Source organism: Heloderma suspectum, chromosome 17 (genome assembly GCF_057233095.1).
Source record: "Heloderma suspectum isolate Gila_16-S chromosome 17, 16-S_ref, whole genome shotgun sequence".
NCBI classification, from domain to species: Eukaryota; Metazoa; Chordata; class Lepidosauria; order Squamata; family Helodermatidae; genus Heloderma; species Heloderma suspectum.
Genome location: NC_139474.1, coordinates 12,948,565 through 12,961,927, shown reverse-complemented (window position 1 = coordinate 12,961,927; position 13,363 = coordinate 12,948,565). Strand labels below are relative to the sequence as shown.

General features: G+C 52.3%; 1 protein-coding gene across 9 annotated transcripts in view; it reads left to right on the top strand.

Moving 5' to 3' along the window:
- ATP8B2 (ATPase phospholipid transporting 8B2) overlaps positions 1 to 13,363 on the top strand; it is an 88,403-nt gene that overhangs the window by 70,431 nt on the left and 4,609 nt on the right. For 8 of the 9 annotated variants that reach the window (XM_084824713.1, XM_084824707.1, XM_084824712.1 and 5 more), the window contains 9 exons: positions 651 to 815; positions 2,394 to 2,505; positions 3,488 to 3,593; positions 5,993 to 6,137; positions 7,289 to 7,472; positions 8,549 to 8,772; positions 9,351 to 9,434; positions 11,425 to 11,655; positions 12,637 to 12,775. In XM_084824713.1, coding sequence (XP_084680839.1) covers positions 651 to 815; positions 2,394 to 2,505; positions 3,488 to 3,593; positions 5,993 to 6,137; positions 7,289 to 7,472; positions 8,549 to 8,772; positions 9,351 to 9,434; positions 11,425 to 11,655; positions 12,637 to 12,775 — 1,390 coding nt within the window. The remainder of the gene's footprint in view (positions 1 to 650; positions 816 to 2,393; positions 2,506 to 3,487; positions 3,594 to 5,992; positions 6,138 to 7,288; positions 7,473 to 8,548; positions 8,773 to 9,350; positions 9,435 to 11,424; positions 11,656 to 12,636; positions 12,776 to 13,363) is intronic. The other variant, XM_084824711.1, reaches the window with a different exon arrangement.

Below are 13,363 nucleotides of genomic sequence, written 5' to 3'. Positions count from 1 at the left end.
AAGGTTACAACAGCTGGGATTGTTTAGCTTAGAAAAAAAGTGAATAAGGGGAGAGATGATAGAGGTGTCCAAACTTATACATGGTGTGAAGAAAGTGGAGAGGGAGATATTTTTCTCCCTCATAATAGTAGAAGCCAGTGGGGCCATCCCATGAAGCTGATCGGGGGGAGATTCAGGACGGGTCAGAGGAAGGACCTTCACACAGTACAGATTTAAACTATGGAACACACTTCCACAAGATGTAGTGATGGCCACCACTTTGGATGGCTTTAAAAGGGAATTGGACAATTTCCTGGAGGAGAAGGCTATCAATGGCTACTGTCCTGATGGCTATATCGTACCTCCAGTATCAAAGGCAGTCTGCCTATGTACACCAGTTGCTGGGGAACGTGGGTCGGAGGGTGCTGTTGCACTCGTGCCCTGCTTGTGGGTTCCTGGTCAACAGCTGGTTGGCCACTGTGTGAACAGAACGCTGGACTAGATGGACCCTTGGCCTGATCAGCTTGGCTCGTCTTCTGTTCTTGTCATTTTGTTGCAGACCAGACCTGCAAAAACAAAAAAATAATGAGTAGAAATGTACCTCTGTGATCCGCAATAGATGCTCTCGGCCTCCCGGCTTGACTTTCCCCTTCTCTGCTCCATTGTTCCAGGAGTACGCCGGCGAGGGCCTACGCACATTGGTGCTGGCCTACCGCGACCTCGAAGAAAGCTACTACGCGGGCTGGACCGAGCGATTGCAGCGGGCCAGCATGGCTGGCGAGGGCCGCGAAGAGCGGCTGGCCCGGCTTTACGAGGAAGTGGAGAACGACATGATGGTATGTTGTTCCATTGCAAGCCAGTGTGGCGTAGTGGTTACAGCGCTGGACTGGAGTGGGGAGACCTGGGTTCTAGTCCCCATTCGGCCATGAAGCTCACTGGGCGACTTTGGGCCAGTCACAGACTCTCAGCCCAACCTACCCCACAGGGTTGTTGTGAGGATAAAATGGAGAGGGGGGGGGCATGTATCCCGCTTTGGGCTCCTTAGAGAAAAAGGCAGGACGTAAATGTAACAAATGAATAAATAATCGGTAGGGGCTCCCGTCCCTTATTTTTAAGCTGGGGGGAACTGAGCCCCTATCTGTGCTGTAGGTGAATGTGCTCCTTTTTTACCATGTTGGTAGTCTTGGTGGAAAGCACGTAAACACATCTCTTGCTCTCACTCTTGAGCAGCCTTCCCCAATCTGGTGCCTTCCAGATTTGTTGGACTACAGCTCCCAGCAGTCCCCGGGCTTGGGAAATGCTGGGAGTTGTACCCCGACACATCTGGAAGGCAACCGATTGGGGGAGGGCTGCCTTTGAGCATCTGCGGTTGCCTGCTTGGTGGTGATTTGGGCCAAACTCTGACTTGGTAGAGCAGCCTTCTCCCCAACCTCTGGCACCTTCCAGATGTGTCGGACTACAGCTCCTAGCATCCCTGACCATTGGCCAAGCTGGGTGGAGCTTCTGGGAGTTGAAGCCCACAACAACTGGAAGGCCCCAAGTTGGGGAGGGCCTGCCAATGGTCCTCTCCACCCAGGAAGGGACTAGCACAGCTGTTGGCGAGTCTGCGTGATGTCGACCTTGTTACCCAAGTGTGTGGGACTCCTGCAGTCGTGGCATCTCCTATAAATCTTGTGGCTGTGAAATCCTCCTGGCCCGACCTCTCCTCTCCCTCCGGCATTGATGCCCTTTCACTGGGAAGGCGGGGGTCAGAAGGGGCCTGTCAGGTCCTGCCTTCCTGCCACTGAGGCTCGGGTTTCAGTAAGGCCTTTATTGCAGGCATTCCGGCAATTGGCTTTCAGCCTTTTCAGTCCCAGTGCAAATCAGCAGAGAACAGATTACAGCGTAGTTCCTTGACCAAGATCAATCCCTGGGTTTCCCAACCACAGACCCAAACAGACTCAGGGTCAGGATAAAGAACAAGTCCAAACCGGTTTAGTTCCAACAGAAAACACAGACAAGGGAGCTTTTCAGGCTAGAAAGATGCTGTGCCCAGCAGCCTCCATGGCCTGTGCTCTGGTTTAAATACAGGGGAAGGGCTGCTAAAGATCACTGTCAGACATTTGATCCTGGGCCGCAAATGCACGCTACACCTCACCGGACGCCTCTGTTCCGCCTGCTTGAGTTGACAATGCAACGGGGCAGTGGAGGCTGGAGGCTGCGATGTCAGTGGGGCAGTGAATTCGCTCCGGGTTTCCTCAGAGCTCTAAAGGAGCTCTCCAAGGTGCAAGGCATTGTGGGGACCTCCTTTAGAGTTCTGACTGGTTCTGACAGAAACCCGGAGCGGATTCACTGCCCCACTGACATCGCAGCCCCCAGCCTCCGCCAGAGAAAGGTCTGATGGGGCTCTGCCATCTTTGCCTCTCTCCCTCCAGCTGCTGGGAGCCACTGCCATCGAAGATAAGCTGCAGCAGGGAGTTCCGGAGACCATCGCCCTTCTCACCCTGGCGAACATCAAGATCTGGGTGTTGACTGGAGACAAGCAAGGTGAAGATCCTACAGTGTTGCCAAGATGTGGTCGTTTGTAGATGTTCCCGTCAACAGCCAGGCAACTATATTGTTTCAACATTTCATTTTCATTTATTAAATTTCTACACAGCCCAATGGCCAAAGCTTCTGGGTGGTTTAGAAAGATCAAAAACCTTAAAAAGTACAATATTGTGCATAATATTAAAACAGTTTAGCTACAAATATATAAACAGACAGCAGGCACACAGATATATCCAAACAATATCCCATGACCTGATTAAAAACCTATCATGTGCTGCCAGATGGCTGAGAGTAGAGCAAGGTCTTAATATGGTGCCAAAAAGATAACATTGTTGGTGCCAGATGGGCCTCGCTGAGGAGTTCATTCAACAATTGGGGGGCTGCCACCAAGAAGGCCCTCTCCCTTTTTGCCACTCTTGGAGGAGGCACTCAGAGGAGGGCCTTAGATGATGAGCTTAGTGTATTTTATTTTATTTTATGTAAAGTATTTGCAAGAATAAAATACACTACAATGCGAAACAATCTATTATTTATTTAAAGAATTTTTATTCCACTTCTCAGCCAAAAAATAAAACAAGACAGTCCCTGCCTGCAGGTTTACAATCTAAAAAGATGGCACACAAGGAAAGACAGATGGGGAGGGAAGAAGGGGGAAAATTAAGTAGCCTTAATCGCTGCTATTTGGGACAGTTGAGGAAGGAGGCTCCTTCATGGGGGAAGTCTTTCAGTAGGGCTGGTTGATGTTTCTGTTGCTGAGGTCCGACAAGGAAGATCTGTTTATTTACTGCCCTTTAAGACTCCTGGGAATGTGCTTCCTCCCCTTTTTACTTCGCTTTCTCTAGGGTTAAGCCCTGTTGTTCAAAAATAGATTCTTGTCCTTTTTTGAAACTTGAGCTCTGGATTTAGGGCTTGAGATTCAGCCCAAGCCCCCAGCTTGGAATTCTTCTCCCCTCAGAGCTCTTCTCTCCTCCCTCCTCAGAGACGGCTGTGAACATTGGCTACTCCTGCAAGATGCTCACGGACGAGATGACGGAAGTGTTCATTATCACGGGGCATACGGTCCTGGAGGTGCGGCAGGAGTTGCGGTGAGTGCAGACCTGTGGGCAAGGCAGACTGCCTCCGATATTGGAGGTAGCATATAGCCATGAGGGCTAATTGCGATCAATAGCCTTCTCCTCCATGAGTTTGTCCAGTCCCCTTTTAAAGCCATCCAAGTTGGTGGCCATCACTACGTCTTGTGGAAGTGAGGTCCATAGTTTAACTCTGTGCTGTGCGAAGAAGCCCTTCCTTTTATCCGTCCCGAATCTCACGCCAATCAGCTTCATGGGATGACCCCGCTGGGCTCCAGTATGATGAGAGGGGGAGAAAAATGTCTCCCTCTCCACATTCTCCACACCAGGCTTCATTTTGTACACCTCTATCCTGTCTTCCTTCACTTGCCTTTTTTCTAAGCTGAACAGCCGCAGATGTTGACCACGGTATCCTCCTGGACTGCCTGGAGGGGTTGGGCATTGGAGACACTATATTACGGTGGTTCCAGTCCTTCCTCTCCAGCAGGTACCAGAGGGTAGCACTGGGAAAGGAGGTTTTGGACCCATGAACACTCACTTGTGGGGTGTCACAGGGTTCCATCCTCTCCCCGATGCTATTTAACATCTATGTGAAGCTGCTGGGGGCGATCATCAGGAGGTTTGGGGTGCAGTGTCATCAATATGCGGATGACACGCAGCTCTGCCTCTCGTTCAAATCTTCACCAAAGTTGGCCATAGAATCCCTGTCCAAATGTCTGGAGATGTTGAGTGGCTGGATGGGGAGGAGCTGTCAAGGGCTCCCTGGAGGGCTCTCTCAGTCTAATCCAGTAGCCAAGTCCAGACACAGACAAAGGGATTCCTTTCAAAGCTTTATTCTTCTTTTACAACTTAACAACTATACCGTTTGCAACTAGATCTGAGCAGCACAGTACCTATGCCCTAAGTTGGAACAGTTGGTCCCCGTTTGAAAGGGAATTACTGGCAGACCCCTGAACTTAAGGACTAGGGAGAGTCCCTCCTCTTTTCCCTTGGATCCTCTGGGCTCAGCCGTTGTTTGCGCGCCAACCGGGCACTACGCCTCCTTTCCGCGCCCTCCATCTGGCGCCGCTCTCTGCATCTGCGTCGGGCATCCACCAGGTCTGCTATCTGTGCTCGGTCACTCCCTGGACTGCTAACTAAACTAGGAATGCTGGTGGGAGGAATCTCCGTCAGCTGTTGGTCCTGGGAAAGAGGAGCGCGCTCCTCTCCCAGGAGCGACTGCTCTTCCTTAGAATCAGAACTACTCTGGGATTCTATGGGCTCAATGTCCACCCTGACAGGAACAAGCTGAAGCTGAACCCTTACAAGACCCAAGTACTTCTGGTGGGAGACAAGAGGAGGCTGGGGAATGTTGACCTGGTGCTGAATGGGGTACGGCTACCCTTGAAAGACCAGGTTCGCAGCTTGGGGGTCATCTTAGACTCCCAGCTATCCATGGAGGCTCAGGTGTCAGCTGTGAGCCGGACAGCGCTATACCAACTCCATCTGATACAGCAGCTGCACCCCTACCTTCCTGACCATCTGCTCCCATCAGTAGTACATGCCCAGGTCTCCTCTTGTTTAGACTGCTGTAATGCACTCTACGTGGGGTTACCCTTGAAGACGGTTCGGAAGCTGCAGCTGGTACAGAACGTGGCGGCTTGCCTGATTAAAGGCAGCCACCGGCGAGATCACATCACTCCAGTGCTGAAGGAGCTGCACTGACTACCAGTTGTTTTCCAGGCCAAATTCAAGGTGTTGGTTTTGACCTTTAAAACCCTATACAGTTCCAGCCCAGCCTAGCCTATCTCAAGGAGCGCCTCTAGCAACACCACACAGGCCACTCAACAAGGTCAGCCTCGGATGGCCTTCTCTCTGTCCCATCAGCCAGGACAGCTAGGCTGGTGAGGACGAGGGAGAGGGCCTTTTCTGTAGTGGCCCCCACTCTGTGGAACTCTCTCCCTAGGGAACTCCCCATGCCCCCTCTTTAATGAGCTTCTGCCACGCATTAAAAACATGGTTGTTCAGGCAGGCATTTGGGATGGGCTAGGGTAATTTTAGAAATGTGATGTTTTTAATGTTGAATTTTATTTTATGAACTGCTTTTATTGTTGTACATCACTCAGAGTGGCTGGGTGACCAGCCAGCTGAGCGATTAATAAATTAGAGAGAGAGAGAGAGAGAGAGAGAGATGTTACATAGAAGATAGGAAGCTGCCTTCTACTGAGTCAGCCCCTTGGTCCGCCTAGCCCAGTACTGTTGATGCTGACTGGCAGCCATGGCTCTCCAGGGTTTCAGGCTGAAGTTTTCCCAACCACAGCTGGAGACTCCGGGGATCGAACTTGCGACCTGAGCTGTGGCCCCTCTCCACGGTGTAGCCCTCCCTCCCAGGATCCTCAACCCTCTTTTCTTCCTCTTCCCGCTCCTCATGGCAGGAAGGCACGAGAGAAACTGATGGACTCTTCGCGGTCTGTGGGGAACGGGTTCACCTACCAAGAGAAGCTTTCCGCCTCGAAGCTGACGTCCGTGCTGGAAGCCGTGGCTGGGGAGTATGCCCTTGTCATCAATGGGCACAGTTTGGTAAGCGATGAGCGGGGAGGGCGTGTAGAAGATGGTCAGCGCTGATTTGATAGGAGAGAGATATTGAAAGGGAGAGAGAGAAGGAGATTCCTCTGCTAAACAAGCTCCACGTGTGTTGCACCCTCGTGGGTCCTAGAATTTTAGACTGGGGGGGCACCTCAGAGGTCACCCAGTCCAGCCTTTCCCCCGCTCTGTGTCCTCTGGATGTTTTCTTTGTTTTCTTTACAATATTTATATACCGCTCCATATCTAGAAGAGATTTCGGAGCTGTGAACACAAGAGATAAAACAGTGAAAGGATAAAAAGATTTTAACACCAGATTATAATTATGTTATTTTAAATACTAATAAAAACTGTGACCGGTCGATTAAGGAATGCCTCCTGGAACAGTGCTGTTTTCAGGAAGCGCCAGAAACAGCACAGTGTGGGTGCCTGCCTGACCTCCAGGGGCAGGGAATTCCAAAGAAAGGGGGCCACCACGCTGAAGGCTCTTCTGGTGGACTCCAATCGGGCCATAGGTCCATGTGCCAATCAGGCTATAGGTCCATGAGTCAGTGTGGTGTAGTGGCAAGAGTGTTGGACTGGGAGCCGGGAGATCTGGGTTCTTCTAGTCCCCACTTGGCCATGAAAGCTCACTGGGTGACTTTGGGCCAGTCACAGCCTCTCAGCCCAACCTACCTCACAGGGTTGTTGTTGTGAGGCTAAAATGGAGAGGAGGAGGTTTATGTAAGCCACCTTGGGTTCCTTGCAAGAGGAAAAAAGGCGGGATAGCAATGCAATAAATAAAGATGTGGAACCACCAGAAGCAGGCCTTCTGATGACCTCAGTGATGGGGCAGGTTGGTAAGGGAGAAGGCACTGTTCAGGTATCCTGGTCCCAAGTTGTTTAAGGCTTTGTACAGTAGTACTAAAACCTTAAACCTGGCCCGGTAGCAAATGTTTTGGACTACAGTTCCCATCAGCCCTAGCCTGAATGGCCAGTGGTCTGGGGGATGATGGGCATTCCAGTCCAAAGCATCTGGAAGGCAGCAGCTTGGGGGAAGGCTGGTTTGGAATAGCCTGGGTTCAGATCTCACTTGGGAGACCCGGGGCTGCTTGGTTTGGGCAGGAACCGCAAAGCAGCCCCGCCGAGTCGTTCTGTTGCTTCCGCAGGCGCACGCCTTGGAGGCTGACATGGAGCTGGAGTTCCTGGAGACGGCGTGTGCTTGCAAAGCCGTCATCTGTTGCCGCGTCACCCCTTTGCAGAAGGCGCAGGTGGTGGAACTGGTGAAGAAGTACAAGAAAGCCGTCACGCTGGCCATCGGCGACGGGGCCAACGACGTCAGCATGATCAAGAGTGAGTCCTGGGGCAGAAGGGGGGGAATCATCTCGCAGGACGGGGGTGTTGCGTCGTGGTCGCTGGGTGGGGTCTGGCCCTCCAGGGTTCCCCAGATGGCCCCACCCGCTTTCCCTGAGTGCTGATAGTGTGGCGGCTTCCTGGCTTTTGGAAAGTCCCCCCTGCTCTTTAAGGTTGCAACGCCTCCCCTAAGGCTCACTTACTGGCAGGAAGTGCTTTAAGCTCAAACATTCTGGTATTTTGGGCCACGCCTCCCGTGCCTTCGGCCACGCCCCCCCTGGAATGCGGCCCGCAGGAGCTTCTCTGGAATGGAATTCGGCCCTTGGGCCAAAAGGGTCTCGTGGAACTTGTGGCTGTCCAAGTGCCCTCCAGATGTTATGATCTTCAACTCCTATCAGCCCCAGGCAACATGGTTAACAGTCAGGGATGATGGGAACTGTAGCTGAAAACGTCTGATGGCCACCGAGCTGGGGAACTCCTTCCAGGCACACATGCAATCTGTTTAAACCACAGCCCCCCCATTCCCGGTTGGGTTTCATGCTAACTTGCTGACCTGCAGGAGTCAAAGACGACTGTTTTAGAGCAGGAGTGGGCAGACGGCAGATCCCCTGATATTTTGGAGAGCCAGTGTGGAGTAGTGGTTCAAGTGTTCGGCTGGGATTCGGGAGACCCAGGTTTAGTCCCCACTCGGCCATGAAGCTCACAGGGTGACTTTGGGCCAGTCGCTGACTCTCAGCCTAACCTACCTCACAGGGTTGTTGTGAGGATAACATGGATAGGAGGAGGAGGACCACGTAAGCCGCCTTGCAAGAGGAAAAAAGGCAGGACATACACGTAATAAATAAACTCCCAGCATTCCTGGCCTTGAGCCATGTTGGCAGGGGCTTCTGGGAGTTGAATTCCAAGACTTCTGGAGATCTCTTTTCTGTCCACCCCTGTTTAAGAGGACAAGAAGGAAAACGGAGCTCCTCAACACTTTTGGTGTCACTGAGATGGGCGTTGGGGATCGGTGCCCTTGGGGCCTGCCGCCTCTCACCTGCCTTTTCCTGTTTCCTGCCCCCCCCCGCCTCCATCAGCTGCCCACATCGGCGTCGGCATCAGCGGCCAGGAAGGCATCCAGGCGGTGCTGGCTTCGGACTACTCCTTCTCGCAGTTCAAGTTCCTGCAGCGCCTCCTGCTGGTCCACGGGCGCTGGTCCTACCTGCGCATGTGCAAGTTCCTTTGCTACTTCTTCTACAAGAACTTCGCTTTCACCATGGTGCACTTCTGGTTCGGCTTCTTCTGCGGCTTCTCTGCCCAGGTGCTGCCCTGAGGAGATCAGATTTGGGGGGTGGGGATTTTGTCCCCCTCTCCCATAACACTAGAATCCAATGGGGTTGTTCCCTGAAGCTGATTGGTGGCAGATTCGGGACAGATCAAAGGAAGGGCCTCTTCACACAGCGCAGAGTTAAACTATGGAACTCACTTCCGCAGGACGTAGCGATGGCCACCAGTTGGGATGGTTTGAAAGGGGATTGGGCCAATTCTTGGAGGAGAAGGCTATCAATGGCTACTAGTCCTGCTGGCTATGTGCTACCTCCAGTCTCAGAGGCAGCGTGCCTATGTACACTGCTGGGGAACATGGGTGGGAGGGTGCTGTTGCACTCATGTCCTGCTGGTGGGTTTCCTATGGGCAGCTGGTTGTCCGCTGTGTGAACAGAATGCTGGACTAGATGGACCCATTGTCTGATCCAGCAGGGCTCTTCTTATGTTATTATTTGTTTTGCGCCTGTAGGCAGGGCAGCAACGATGGTGAGGCCGGGGTCTGGGAGAGGAAGACAGGGAGTGTCTTCTCTGACCTGCCAATTCCTCTTTCTCTTTTTTTCCCTACCCCTAAAGACTGTCTACGATCAGTACTTCATCACACTGTACAACATTGTCTACACCTCGCTGCCTGTGCTTGCCATGGGTGTCTTTGACCAGGTCAGTCTCACGAATCCCGTCTCTGCCTGTCATAAGAGGAGAGGAGCTACCCCAGGGGTGTCGAACCTCCGACCTGCAGGCCAAACCTGGCCTGGCTGGGTTCCCCATCCAGCCGGATGCTCACACGCCCCCTTCTCTTGGCCCCACCTCCTTTACCCCAACCACCAATCATGTGGTGGCTTCCCAGTGTTTGCACAATTTTTCCCCAACCCAAAAGGTCAGAATGCCTCTCCTAAGGCTTTGTTACTGGCTTTAAGCTAGAATATGCCGGTGTTTTTGGCCCAGCCCCTTTTCCCTTTGGCCCTGCCCATGCTGGAATGCCCCCCGCCCCCCAGCTTTTCTGCAAATTGAATTTGACCATCTGGCTGAAAGAGGTTCGAGACCCCTGAACTACGCCGAGGTTGCTGCAGGCCTGCCCTTTCAGGCTCACTGTGGAAGTCCTGCTCCATCTCCCCCAAACTTCTGCAGATCGCTTAAGCTTAACCTAGGCTATCACTGGCCTAACCCTCCCCCCAGCCCCTTTTGCATAGCCTTTGTCATCTTGCAAAGCAGGAGAGCGGAAGAATATCTGAGGCTTTCTAGCATGGTAGGGGTGAAATTAATTATCTTGCCTTCCGGACAGGGGAAGAGGGGTAACTTGCAATTTTACAAGGTGGCCATGGTGGTTTCTCCTCCTCCTCCTCCTCCTCTTTGACATTTTAAAAGCTGTCCTGTCCTGAGCAGCATCCTGCTGATCTTGGGGGCCCGGGCCGCTGTTTCGTGAGTAGCTGAAGCCAAGAGAGGACGCAGGGAACTGGGAATGAGGTCTCTGTGATTAAGTAGCGCCATTCCCATGGGAACAAAAAGCCCCTGGGAATAATCGCTTGGCATGTTTCCCAGTTCCCCTCTCTACTTCTTTTATGCATGAAATGGCAGCCGGGCTGCTGTTGATCGGCCAAGCCGTTTGTGTGGAGCAGCTCAGCTTTTACGAGGTTAAGGAAAAGAAGGGGAGAGGGGAAACCACTGTTGCCACATCCTAAAGCTGTAGGTAAACCCCCCCCACACACACACACACACCTGGAAATGCTCCCCTACTCTCAACGCTCACAGCCCTGCACCTGATCTCTGGGAAGGTTTTCACCCAAACCCTGAAACTCCAGAAGTTCGATCCAGCCCTCACCTATGCTGGTCATTCCCTAAGTGTGTGCCCCAGGGCAGGTTTTGTGCCCTGTGAAAGTGAATGTCTAGCATACCGCAGGGAATAAATTAATTCAGTGGGTGCCTCTGGCAAGGCCACGTTTACACAGAAAGATGCCCCCGTTGCATCTCTGTGTGAGTCACCGCTCTGCGCTCGCCTCCTTCCCGTCTGTGACTCATGCATAAACACAGACTTTGGGATTTGAAGGGGTGTGGGGAGAGAGAGAAGCAGCCTCATTTTAAACAGCCTTCCCCAACTTGGTGCCCTCCAGATGGGCTGGACTGCAATTTCCAGCATGCTGGCTGTAGGATGCTGAGAATTGAAGCGCAACATACCTGGAGGGCACCAGGTTAGGGAAAGCTGATTTTAAGCAAGAGGTAGTTCCAGGCATAAGGGGCAGTGAGAGAGAAAGGGTGGAGTTGTTTGAAGGAGCCATTTTATGAAGCTGTGTGGCTCTGTTCTTTAAAAACAAAAATCAGGCGAAAAATCCTCCTCCAGCTATCAGAAGGCTGGAAAACATCGGCCTCTGTGTTTCCCCCACTGCGGCCATGAGCACTAGAGCCTTGCTGCAGCTGAGATTCTCAAGATGCTCACGCCAGGATTTCAGGCAGCACCTTGGATAGTTCCGTCAGAGTTCCAAGGGAAACCCGGAGCGGATTCAGCACCCCACGGACATTGCAGCCCCCAGCCTCCTTGAGCACACTTAATGCAACACTGTAGTAACGGGGCTCGAGGAGGAAAGGAAGACCAGGGCGGGACGGGGATTGCGGTCAGTGGAAGGGTGCTGTGAGCGCTCACCTCGTCCTGTTCCAGGATGTGCCTGAGCATCGCAGCCTGGAGTATCCCAAGCTGTATGAACCCGGGCAGCTGAACCTCCTCTTCAACAAGCGGGAGTTTTTCATCTGCATTGCCCAGGGGATCTACACCTCCGTCTTCATGTTCTTCATCCCGTATGGGGTCTTCAGCGACAACACCCACCTCGCTGACTACCAGTCCTTTGCCGTCACTGTGGCCACCTCCCTCGTCATCGTCGTCAGTGTGCAGGTAGGGGCCCCCACGTCCCGCCGGTGCTGGCTTCCTGCTCCTCACTGGCTGTGGCAGATGAAGCAACCACTCTGCCCTGCCTCTGTCTTGAGCTGGGAGTCCCGTTCAAGAGCATGTGTGAATGCAGTTGGGGGCATTTCTGAGAGGTGCTGGCCTACCAGATCCTTAAATCTCTACAGTTTCTTAGTCGTGAGGGAAAGGCACTCTGTACATGCTCAGTGTTGCCTCTGTTGCTACGTATTGCACCATACATGTTTGGTTAAAATGGTGGCTTTCGAATGTCCTAGGTGCAAAGACCCCTCTCCACCAGTAATGGGCAAACCCCCAACACCTCTGTATGGCAATACTAAGGATCATTTCCCATGGTTCCTAACATTTGGGATGCTGCTGCAGTGATTTTCAAATGTCCTGGGTTCAGGGAAGCTTTTCCACCAGGGTTGGGCAAATCCCCAGCACCTCTGTTTGGAAGAACGAAAGACTTGGGAGCCCTGGGAAACTCCATCGCCCAGGAGTCCTAACATTTGAGATGCTGCTGCTGCTGCAGCATTTTTGGACATAGCGGTGTTGCCACTATTGCCAGGTAAGCTTGAGCAGGAAAAGGGACAGCTGTGGCAGCCGCAGGAAGGCTGCCACCATAGACAAATCCATTATGAGTTGAGCCTGAACATTGAAGGGAGAGGCAAGGTTGTTCCGAGCCCATCTCTTTCCAAAATTTGCCACCGTCACTACTTTCCACCTCAGTTCATGGGTGGAGGAATCCCCGGAAACTCTGCCTTGGAACCCCTATGTGTTGCAAAGGATTGTGGGAACTGTGTCAAGGTGTAGATTTGTTTTGTGTCGTTTCAAGCTTGGATTCTGTCTTGGGCTGGGGGTCTCTCTCCAAATCAATGGCTTATGGTTGGGGGCAGCAAGCAGCACGTGTGGGGCATCTCCTCCCCCACCCATAGTGCCCTGCTGACCTTCTCCCCCTTCCCTCAACAGATTGGCCTGGACACAGGCTTCTGGACAGCCATCAACCACTTCTTTATCTGGGGCAGCCTGGCTGTTTACTTCGCCATCCTCTTCGCCATGCACAGCGACAGGCTCTTCAAGCTCTTTCCCAACCAGTTCCGTTTTGTCGGTGAGTCCAAAGCCCATGTCTCTGCTCCAGCCTGTGACCAAAGTGTAGGGCAGGAGGTGCCTTCTTCCCCCCGCTACCCCCCATTTCTCTCTCATTCATCTTCCCCTGCCTAGCTACAGAGCAGGGAAATCTCATTGACAAAGGCTGTATAATGGGACTGCATTGGCAAGGGCAATGAATTATGGGGAAATTCCACGATATGGTTAAAGGCACTGCATTATGGGAAAATTCCACTGCATGGCCAAGGGCACTGCATTAGGGGAGAATTCTGCTACGTGGCCAGGGACAGTGCATTATGGGCAAATTCCATGACATGGCCAAGGGCAGTGCATTGTGGGAGAGTTGCACTACATGGTAAAGGGCAGTGCATTATGGAACTGTCTGCAATATGGTTAAAGGCACTGTGTTATGGGAAAATTTCGCTTCGTGGCCAAGGGCAGTACATTATGGGAAACCTCCATGATATAGTTAAGGGTAGTACGTTATGGGAGAGTTTTGCTCCTTTCTTGGCTACCTATTTGTTTGATTACTTTCATTTACAACATTTATATACTGCTCTGCATCCAAACTGATTTTCAGGGGAGTAGG